General features: G+C 44.5%; 1 protein-coding gene across 6 annotated transcripts in view; it reads right to left on the bottom strand.

The window, feature by feature from the left end:
* Positions 1-12,548, bottom strand: part of LOC143275324 (ATP-binding cassette sub-family C member 4-like) — a 135,403-nt gene that overhangs the window by 21,939 nt on the left and 100,916 nt on the right. For all 6 annotated transcript variants that reach the window (XM_076579337.1, XM_076579338.1, XM_076579339.1 and 3 more), the window contains 7 exons: positions 11,914-12,105; positions 9,303-9,484; positions 7,716-7,812; positions 6,839-7,030; positions 5,506-5,681; positions 4,047-4,321; positions 2,365-2,444 (listed from right to left, as the gene is read on the bottom strand). In XM_076579337.1, the coding sequence (XP_076435452.1) occupies positions 2,365-2,444; positions 4,047-4,321; positions 5,506-5,681; positions 6,839-7,030; positions 7,716-7,812; positions 9,303-9,484; positions 11,914-12,105 (1,194 nt within the window). The remainder of the gene's footprint in view (positions 1-2,364; positions 2,445-4,046; positions 4,322-5,505; positions 5,682-6,838; positions 7,031-7,715; positions 7,813-9,302; positions 9,485-11,913; positions 12,106-12,548) is intronic.

Here is a 12,548-nt window from a genome sequence, read left to right as displayed (position 1 = left end):
TCATCAGGAAGCACTGACAACACAGCACACACCATGTCACACACCATAGCACAGCACAGTACGATGCCCACAATCATCAGGAAGCACTGACAACACAGCACACACTGTGTAACCCATTACACAGCACACAGTGTGTCACACATTACACAGTACACACACCGTGTCACATATTACACAGCACACACCATGTCATGCATTACACAGCACACACTATGTCACACAACACAGCACACACTATGTCACACATTACACAGCACACACCATGTCACACAACACAGCACACACCATGTCACACATTACACAGCACACGCCGTGTCACGCATTACACAGCACACACACCGTGTCACACATTACACAGCACACACTGTGTCATGCATTACACAGCACACACTATGTCACACAACACAGCACACACTATGTCACACATTACACAGCACACACTATGTCACACAACACAGCACACACTATGTCACACATTACACAGCACACACCATGTCACACAACACAGCACACACCATGTCACACATTACACAGCACACGCCGTGTCACGCATTACACAGCACACACACCGTGTCACGCATTACACAGCACACACTGTGTCATGCATTACACAGCACACACACCGTGTCACGCATTACACAGCACACACACCGTGTCATGCATTACACAGCACACACCGTGTCAAGCATTACACAACACACACACACTGTGTCACGCATTACACACCACACACCATGTCACACAACACAGCACACACCATGTCACTCATTACACAGCACACACCATGTCACACAACACAGTACACACCGTGTCACACATTACACAGCACACACCATGTCACTCATTACACAGCACACACACAATGTCACACATTACACAGCACACACCATGTCACACATTACACAGCACACATCATGTCACACAACACAGCACACACCGTGTCACACATTACACAGCACACACCGTGTCACACACCATAGCACAGCACACAGCACACGATCATCAGGAAGCACTGACAACACAGCACACACCATGTCACACATTACACAGCACACACCGTGTCACACATTACACAGCACACACCATGTTACACATTACATAGCACACACCATGTCACTCACCATAGCATAGCATAGCACAGCACAGTACAATGCCCACAATCATCAGGAAGCACTGACAACACAGCACACACTGTGTCACACAACATAGCACAAACCATGTCACACATTACACAGCACACAGCATGTCACACACCATAGTACAGCACAGCACAATGCCCACGATCATCAGGAAGCACTGACAACACAGCACACACCATGCCACACATTACACAGCACAGCACACAGCATGTCACACAAAATAGCACAAAGTATGTCACACATGACGCAGCACACAGCATGTCACACACCACAGCACAGCACGATGCCCACGATAATCAGGAAGCACTGACAACACAGCACACACTGTGTAACCCATTACACAGCACACAGTGTGTCACACATTACACAGTACACAGCGTGTCACACATTACACAGCACACAGCATGTCACACACCATAGCACAGCACAGCACAATGCCCATGATCATCAGGAAGCACTGACAACACAGCACACACCGTGCCACACATTACACAGCACACACCATGTCACACAAAATAGAACACAGCATGTCACACACCACAGCACAGCACGATGCCCACAATAATCAGGAAGCACCGACAACACAGCACACACTATGTCACACATTACACAGCACACACCATGTCACACATTACACAGCACACACCATGTCACACAACACAGCACACACCATGTCACACAACACAGCACACACCATGTCACACATTACACAGCACACACCGTGTCACACATTACACAGCACACAACACGTCACACAACACAGCACACACCATGTTACACATTACACAGCACACACCATGTTACACATTACACAGCACACACCGTGTCACACGCCATAGCACAGCACAATGCCCACGATCATCAGGAAGCACTGACAACACAGCATACCCCGTGCCACACATTACACAACACAGCACACACAATGTCACACAAAATAGCACACACCATGTCACACATTACGCAGCACACAGCATGTCACACACCACAGCACAGCACGATAATCAGGAAGCACCGACAACACAGCACACACCATGTCACACATTACACAGCACACACCATGTCACACATTACACAGCACACACCATGTCACACATTACACAGCACACACCATGTCACACACCATGGGGTACCATTCAGAGAAGGGCCCCAAAACAGACAAGAGCAGCTGTTCGTTGCTCAAAGAGAATTCATAACACAAAGGTAAAGGGTCAAGGCAGGTGCGTACCTGTATAAAGTCAAAAAAGGTGATGGGCAGATTGTCGTCCATGTGGCCCACATCTTTGGCGAAGCGGTTCAGGATTCGACCTGCAGCAACACAACTTTACACAATCACGGTCAGCTGAAAGCACAGTTTTGCCACTGGTGTTTACAAATCATACTGAACTGTCATGATGTAACACTTGATTTTTTAGGGGTCGGGTTTTTTTTTCTCTCTCTCTTTTTTTCTTCTTCCTTTTATAAGTAATGTGTGTGTGTGTGTGTGTGTGTGTGTGTGTGTGTGTGTGTGTTTAACCCTTTCACTGCCAAGCTCGCATTTATGCAGCGCCTAGGTAGAGGACCCATGTCACTGAAGGGTGATCAGATCATGGGTCTTTTATCCATGAACCTACTGCTCTTAATGTTCGGTGGTAGAACAGGCCATATTTTCCACACATCGCTGGGGGGAATCCCCAGCTATTATTAGACACCATATCTTCTGTGTTTGTAGCACTCTAAACTGAATGGCAGTGAAAGGGCTAATGTTTATTGTGAAGCACTTTGAGCTCCCTGTCAGGGGGCTGGGGGGCTGGGAGGAATGGAGGGCTGGGTGGGTTTGGGGGGGGGAGGAGGGGATCTGGGGGAGAGATAGCGAATGGTCATTCAGTATCGGAAAGAGGACAGGGGCTAAGCAAACATCCATATTATTTATTCATCAATAAAACAGAATAAAACGCTGGACAGACTGACTGCAGTGTTCATGACATTACGCCAGGCAAGATTCCGTTTCTCTGAACTGTGAATCATGCCTCAATCACTGTATCCAAAAAAAAAAGATTGGAAAAATAATTGGAAAAATAATCAAAATAAATAAATAATTAAATGACTGCCAAAATAATCTAAAGAAATGATTGCAAAATAATCTAAATAAACGATTGCAAAAATAATCTATTGATTGCAAAAATAATCTAAATAAACGACTGCAAAAATAATCTAAATTGCAAAAATAATCTATTGATTGCAAAAATAATCTAAATAAACGATTGCAAAAGTAATCTAATGATTGCAAAAATAATCGAAATAAACGATTGCAAAAATAATCTAATGATTGCAAAAATAATCGAAATAAACGATTGCAAAAATAATCAAAATAAATGATAATGATTGCAAAAATAATCTAAATAAATGATTGCAAAAATAATCTAAATAAATATACAAAATATTGCAACGATATAAACAAATAAATGACTGCAAAAATAATCTAAATAAATAGATAAATGATGACAAAAATAATCAAAATAAACAGATAAATGATACCAAAAATAATCTAAATAAATAGATAAATGATAACGAAAATAATCAAAATAAACAGATAAATGATTACAAAAATAATCTAAATAAATAGATAAACGATAATGAAAATAATAAAAATAGATAAATGATTACAAAAATACTCTAAATAATAGATAAATGATAACGAAAATAATCTAAATAAACAGATAAATGATTACCAAAAATAATCTAAATAGATAAATGATAACGAAAATAATCTAAATAAACAGATAAATAATTACCAAAAATAATCTAAATAAATCGATAAATGATAACGAAAATAATCAAAATAAACAGATAAATGATTACCAAAAATAATTTAAATAAACAGATAAATGATAACGAAAATGATCTAAATAACCCCCTGGAGTAACAGACCGACGGGGTTGGTGTCGAAGAAACCGATGGGGCATCTCAGGACCCGACTGAACATGGCGTTGTGCATCGTCTGCGAAGCGTCCACCGCCACCTTGAAGAACAGCAGCGCCCTCACCATGCCGAAGACGAAGACGGCCACGATGATTCCTGTGAAGATGGAGATGTTGACGTGACTGTCCACGTCCGGAATGGTCACGTTGGTCTGGTTGATCCCCATGGAGAGCAGCGCGTCATGCCGGTTCTGGGCCGCGATGCGGGTCTCTTCCGCATTGGACCTGAGTGAGTGATGTATGGGGGTTGGACGGTTTGGGGATTTAAAAAAATTCAATTCATTTTAAATATGAGTTTATTTGCATTTATTTGCTTATTTTTTTGCTTATGCCCCCGAAAATGAAGGCTGCCTGCATGGCAGGGTAAAAACGGTCATGCACAAAAAAGCCAACTCATGTAGATACAAGTGAACGTGGGAGTTGCAGTCCACAAACAAAGAAGGAAAATAATTTGTGTATCTATTTATCCATTTATCAATATTGTCACTGTTCATGTACTTTTTTCCTACATTTAATTTTATTTCTTTATCTATTTACTTAGTTATTTTCATCATATTTTATCTATAGATTTATCTATTAATTTGATTTAATTTATCTATTCATTACATTGATGACTTATAAGTTATTCATTTATGTATCTTTCTTTTTTCTCAAGGCCTGACTAGGCACGTTCGGTTACGTTGTTGGTCAGGCATCTGCTTAGCAGATGTGGTGTAGCGTTTTCAGATTTGTCTGAACCCTGTGATGCCTCCTTGAGTAACTGAACTGAACTGAACTGAACTGAACTGAAATATAACTAAATTAAACATCAGCATCAAACATCAGTCCCCCCCACACCCCCTGTGGATAGACATTAAAGAAAAGAACAAACGAACACACACACACATACACACACACACTTAAATCATGATTGTGCATAAACGTGAAACAAAAGAATGAATGAACACACACACACACACTTAAATCACGACTGTGGATAGACGTTAAACAAGAGAACGCACGAACACACACACACACACTTAAATCATGATTGTGGATAGACATTAAACAAAAGAACGAACACACACAAACACACACACTTAAATCATGATTGTGGATAGACATTAAACAAAAGAACAAACGAACACACACACACACACACACACACTTAAATCACGATTGTGGATAGATGTGAAACAAAAGAACGAACGAACACACACACACACTTAAATCACGACTGTAGACAGACATAAAACAAAAGAACGAATGAACACACACATACACTTAAATCACGATTGTGGATGGACATGAAACAAAAGAATGAACGCACACACACACACAAACACACACACTTAAATCTGAATTGTGGATAGACGTTAAACAAGAGAACAAACGTGCACACACACACATACACACACACACACACTCACCAAATCGACAGCCACCAGTCACTCATGATGTAGGTACCCTGGGCAACCAGGTTGAAGAAGATGAGGAGGAAGAATTTGAAGCAGCCAGCCCCGTTCTTGAAGTACTCCACGTACACCCTAATCCCCACCGTGCCCTTCTGGCGCTCCTCTTCCTCTGGCAGCTGCACTGGCTCCGGCTTAACATGGCATACAAGACAATATCTAGAGTCTCACTGGCTCCAGCTTAACATGGCATGCAAGACAATATCTAGAGTCTCACTGGCTCCAGCTTAACATGGCATGCAAGACAATATCTAGAGTCTCACTGGCTCCGGCTTAACATAGCATACAAGACAATATCTAGAGTCTCACTGGCTCCGGCTTAACATGGCATACAAGACAATATCTAGAGTCTCACTGGCTCCAGCTTAACATGGCATACAAGACAATATCTAGAGTCTCACTGGCCTCGGCTTAACATGGCATGGAAGACAATATCTAGAGTCTCACTGGCTCCAGCTTAACATGGCATGCAAGACAATATCTAGAGTCTCACTGGCTCCAGCTTAACATGGCACGCAAGACAATATCTAGAGTCTCACTGACTCCGGCTTAACATGGCATGCAAGACAATATCTAGAGTCTCAGTGACTCTGGCTTAACATAGCATACAAGACAATATCTAGAGTCTCACTGGCTCCAGCTTAACATGGCATACAAGACAATATCTAGAGTCTCACTGACTCCGGCTTAACATGGCATGCAAGACAATATCTAGAGTCTCACTGGCTCCGGCTTAACATGGCATACAAGACAATATCTAGAGTCTCACTGGCTCCAGCTTAACATGGCATACAAGACAATATCTAAAGTCTCACTGGCCTCGGCTTAACATGGCATGGAAGACAATATCTAGAGTCTAAATTAGCTCTCTCTGTGCCTCTCTCTGTCTCTCTCTCTCTCTGTCTTCCTCTCTCCCAATTTCACTCACACACACAAAACACACACTCACCACACCCACAAAGAAACAAACAACAACAAAAAAACCCAACCCCCACAAATGCCACCCCCCAACCACTACCCTCCCCCCCCCACCCCCACCGGCCCCTCCACAGACACACAACACAATCTGCCCACACAAAAAAGACCTCAAAATCAGAGCCAACGGAATCCAGAGACACTTGGAACAGGTAGCTGATGATAATTGGGGTATCTCTCACACACACACGCACTCACATAAAACACACACACCCACAAACGCTCCCCCCCCCCCCCTCTCGACCCCCCCCCCCCCCCACCCACCCCAATCGACACACACACACACAACACAACCTACCCACACCAACACACCTACCTCAAAATCAGAGCCGACGGAATCCAGGGACACCTGAGACAGGTAACTGACGAAGCTGGGGGCGTCGCGGTCTGACGCAGGAGACACCGGAACCTTCCCCCCTTCCTCCTCCCCGTTCGCCTTCAGCATCTCCGCGAAATCGATGCCCGAGTTGCTGAGCTCTTCGTACGTCCCCATCGCCATGGTCTTTCCCTGCAGCATGGACAGCGTGTCAGCACCGCATCAGTTCTTCTTCACACAATTTTCACTTTCAGTTTATAGTCTTCATGATCGGCGCTCGCAGATACCATTATTCGTACACTGATAATAGAGGAGGAAGAGAGGCAGACAGAGAAAGCGGTGGGAGGACAACATCAAAGAGTGGACGGGCCTGCCATTTGCCACAACTCAAAGGGCCGCTGAGGACCGAGGCAGGTGGCGCGAGCTGACCAGGCAGTCATCCATGGTGCCCCAACGACCCACCCACGGGTCAAGGGATAGATGAGATGACAGAGATAATAGAGGAAGGTGGCAGAACGGTTAAGACGCTCAGCTGCCAATACAGAGAGTCTGTGAGGGTGTGGGGGTTCGAATCCCGCTGTCGCCCTTTCTCCCAAGTATGACTGGAAAATCAAACTCAGCGTCTAGTTTTTTTCGGATGAGACGATTAACTGAGGTCCAATGTGCAGTATGCACTTGGCACACTGAAAAAGAAAATGTTTTAACTATAATAATAATACCATGTGTTGCAGAGAAATGTGTTAATTATAATAATGCTATGTGTTGCAGAGAAATGTGCAAATTATAACAATACCATGTGTTGCAGATAAATGTGCTAATCATAATAATGTGTCACAAGGAAACGCGTTAATTACAAAATGTGCTAAGTGCTACAGACCTCGTTCAGAGTCAAGATGCAGTCAGCTGTTGTCAGGTACTGCAGCTGATGAGTCACCAAGATCCTGGGCTTCTTCCTCAGCACACCCTGAATACACCTGCACAAACGACACACTTTGAATACACCTGTACAAACAACACATCTTGAATTCATCTGTACTAATGACACACCTTGAATACACCTGCACAAACGACACACCCTGATCACACCTGTACAAATGACACACCCTGATCACAAACGACACACCCTGATCACACCTGTACAAACGACACACCCTGATCACACCTGTACAAACGACACACCCTGATCACACCTGTACAAATGACACAAGACACACCCTGATCACACCTGTACAAATGACACACCCTGATCACACTGATCACACCTGTACAAACGACACACCCTGATCACACCTGTACAAACAACACACCCTGATCACACTGCATAAACGACACAATGTGCAGCACACCGGTACAAACAACACACCTATTTTCATCTGCACAAATGACACACCTTAATCACACCTGTACAAACGAAACACCTTGAATACACCTGCACATATGACACACCCTGATCACACATTCACAAAAGACACACCTTGAATACACCTGTACAAATGACACACCTTGATCATACCTGTACAAACAACAAATGACACACCTCAATCACACCTGTACAAACGACACATCCTGATCACACATGTACAAATCACACACCTTGATCACACCTGTACAAACGACACATTTTAATCACACCTGAACAAATGACACACCTTGAGCAAACCTGAACACATTACACACATTGAACACAACTGTACAAATGACACACCTTCATCACACCTAAACAAATGACGCACCTTGAATACACCTGTACAACTAACACACTGTAACCACACCTGTTCAACTAACACACCTTGAATGCACACACACACACACACACACACACACACACACACACACACTGTCCAAATGGATTAGCACTTTTATCTTTCTCATTATACGTATTTATTTCATTAAATTTCTTAAACACACACGCACACACACACACACACACATCAAAATCTGTCTCTCCGATGTCCTCTGCATGCAGTCAATGAGTGTGCTGAGGGAATCTAAATGTCACCCAGTTTTTTTCCTACACATTGAACACACCTTGAAATACACTTGTATGTACTTCCTACACATTGAACACACCTGTACAACACACCTTGAAATACACTTGTATGTACTTCCTACACATTGAACACACCTGTACAACACACCTTGAAACACACTTGTACGTACTTTCTACACATTGAACACACCTGTACAACACACCTTGAAACACACTTGTACGTACTTTCTACACATTGAACACATCAGTACAACACACCTTGAAACACACTTGTACGTACTTTCTACACATTGAACACACCTGTACAACACAACTTAAAATACACTTGTACATACTTCCTACACACTGAACACACCTGTAAAACACACCTTGAAATACACTTGTACATACTTCCTACATGTACCCTCCTACAACTCCCCCTCCTGCACACCCCCCCGAAACACCCCACTCACACCCCCCAGACGCGTCCCGTACTTCTCAAAGATGTGTCTCCCCACAGCGGCATCCACGGCGCTCAGTGGGTCATCCAGCAGGAAGATGTCGGCGTCCGTGTACAGCGCCCTGGCCAGGCTGACCCTCGCCCTCTGACCCCCGCTCAGGCTGACCCCCCGGTCACCGATCAGCGTGCTGTCCCCGTGCGGCATGATCTCCAGGTCCTGACCACGACAATGAGCAGGGGTGGTCGGGTGGGGTGAATTATGTACTTATCAGTGTACCCCTGAAAACGGAGTACGGCTGCCTACACGGCGGGGTGAAAACGGTTATACGCATAAAAGCTCACTGGTGTACATACGAGTGAACATGGGAGTTGCAGCCCACGAACAAAGAAGAAGAAGAAAAGGGGAGTGTATTTCCAGTTGGCAGTGTGTTTCAAGGTGGGAGGGGAGTGTGGAGGGGAGTGTGTTTCAAGTTGGGAGTGTGTTTCAAGGTGGGAGTGTGTTTCAAGGTGGGAGTGTGTTTCAAGGTGGGAGTGTGTTTCAAGGTGGGAGTGTGTTTCAAGGTGGGCGGGGAGTGTGTTTCAAGGTGGGAGGGGAGTGTGGAGGGGAGTGTGTTTCAAGTTGGGAGTGTGTTTCAAGTTGGGAGTGTGTTTCAAGTTGGGAGGGGAGTGTGGAGGGGAGTGTGTTTCAAGGTGGTAGTGTGTTTCAAGGTGGGAGTGTGTTTCAAGTTGGGAGGGGAGTGTGGAGGGGAGTGTGTTTCAAGCTGGGAGTGTGTTTCAAGTTGGGAATGGAGTGTGGAGGGGAGTGTGTTTCAAGCTGGGAGTGTGTTTCAAGTTGGGAGTGTGTTTCAAGTTGGGAGTGTGTTTCAAGTGTGTTTCAAGTTGGGAGTGTGTTTCAAGGTGGGAGTGTGTTTCAAGGTGGGAGGGGAGTGTGTTTCAAGTTGGGAGGGGAGTGTGGAGGGGAGTGTGTTTCAAGTTGGGAGGGGAGTGTGGAGGGGAGTGTGTTTCAAGCTGGGAGTGTGTTTCAAGTTGGGAGTGTGTTTCAAGTTGGGAGGGGAGTGTGGAGGGGAGTGTGTTTCAAGGTGGTAGTGTGTTTCAAGGTGGGAGTGTGTTTCAAGTTGGGAGGGGAGTGTGGAGGGGAGTGTGTTTCAAGGTGGGAGTGTGTTTCAAGTTGGGAATGGAGTGTGGAGGGGAGTGTGTTTCAAGCTGGGAGTGTGTTTCAAGTTGGGAGTGTGTTTCAAGTTGGGAGGGGAGTGTGGAGGGGAGTGTGTTTCAAGCTGGGAGGGGAGTGTGTTTCAAGTTGGGGAACATCATGAAAATGGTAACGGAAGAGAAAAAAACAACATTTGCTGTGCCCCTACCCTCCTCCCCCTGGTTGCAACCTGTTGTGCAAATGACTGTAAAGCATCAAGGGGTCGGTCTCTTCTCAAAGACAGGCACTATACAAGTAGCAATAAATAAATAAAATAACATAAAATAAAATAAAATCCCCAGTTCTGGCCCTCACCGTCTTTGTAAAGCACTGAAGACTCTGGTCTCTGACAGAAGACAGGTACTATATAAGTACCAAAAAAGAATAGAATAAATAAACTCCCCCCCCCCCACCCCCCACGCCCCCATCTGTGATCCTCACTGTGTGTCTGTTAAACACCAACGACTTTGGTCTCTGATGAAAGACAGACATTATTACATCATATGACAAACCAGTCGTGTCAGACTGTGACCATCAGAACAGCAGAGGAGGCAACTGCTGTCCCGACTATCTGGGCTGGAATTTGATTATAGTGGAGAGTGTCTTGCCCAAGTTACATCCCCACTCTCTCGGCCAAGAGGGTTTTAGGACAGCAGTTTTTGGGATGGTTCCCAAGGCCAACAAGCCCCCAAGGCTGCAGCATTAAGAGCCAGTGCAATTTTGCCTCATGGTTTGAGAGTCATAGTCCTTCGCAAAAGGCTAAGCTGTAAATGACTCCCCATTGCAGTGCAGAAACTTTTGATCAAACAGATCTCACCTTGCTGTTGGCCCAACTGTAAGCTTACGTCAAACTGTGATATAAGCTATGCATAATGGCCTGTTATACCAACACTCATCTTATATCACAGACTGACACAAGCTTACAGGCCAACAGTTTTTCAGTTTCAGTTTCAGTAGCTCAAGGAGGCGTCACTGCGTTTGGACAAATCCATATACACTACACCACATCTGCCAAGCAGATGCCTGACCAGCAGCGTAACCCAACGTGCTTAGTCAGGCCTTGAGAAAACAGCAAACTGACAGCTGTATGATCAATGGTTTCTCCAGTGAATGGGAAATCATTTACAGCTTAGTCTGTTGTGATGGGCTATGACTCTCAAACTAGGAGGCAACATTGCACTGGCTCTTAGTGCTGCAGCCTTGGGAACCATCCCAACACCGACTGTCCAAAAACCCTCTTGGCCGAGAGAGTGGGTGTGTAACTTGGGCAAGACACTCTCCACTGTAATCAAATTGTAGCCCAGATAGTCGGGACAGCAGATGCCTCCTCTGCTGCTCTGATGGTCGTTGTTGGACGTGACTGACTATCAATTATCGATGACAGCAATGGCACTACATAAGTATCGATAAAAAACAAAACAAAACAACCCACCCAGTAGCGACCCACACTGCCCTACCTTCTGCATAGCGCTGGCCTTCACGGCCTTGTCGAAGCGAGCCTTGTCGTAGGGCTGACCAAACAGGATGTTCTGCCGCAGACTGCCGGAAAAGATCCAGGCCTGCTGGGATACGTAGGCGACCTTGCCTTTGATGGACACGCTTCCTGACGAGGCCAGCAGCTCCCCCAAGATGGCCATCAACAGTGAGGACTGTGGGGTCAACACACAACACACAATATTCTTTGAACAAGAGAGGCAAGGCCTTCAAGACTCACTTGTGACTGAGAGTAAAACACACAAGCTTTTTATGTATTGAGTATAATTTCAAAATGTAATGTTTAAGATGAGAAAGATCGGTTTAAAGCAAATTAAGTCCCCTAGCATTAATGACAGAGTAATTTCCCTTTTTTACTATCTGCACCAAAACGTTTGCAAAATAAATAAAAATTCCATGCTTAGCAAAAGAAGTTCCTGTTTGAACAAAAAATGATAATAATGACTGCTCTTGTTGTTGGGTCAGAATATCAGATCAAAGTGCCAAGTTTAGAGAACACAAAAAATATAAATATAACAGTAAATGCAGTTTGCATATAATTAGGCTTCATTATTTATTTTTTTGTGCCCATCCCAGAGGTGCAATATTGTTTTAAACA

Source organism: Babylonia areolata, chromosome 30, assembly GCF_041734735.1.
Source record: "Babylonia areolata isolate BAREFJ2019XMU chromosome 30, ASM4173473v1, whole genome shotgun sequence".
NCBI classification, from domain to species: domain Eukaryota; kingdom Metazoa; phylum Mollusca; class Gastropoda; order Neogastropoda; family Buccinidae; genus Babylonia; species Babylonia areolata.
Note: the sequence above shows the minus strand (reverse complement) of the source record. Positions and strands in the feature narration are given on the sequence as shown.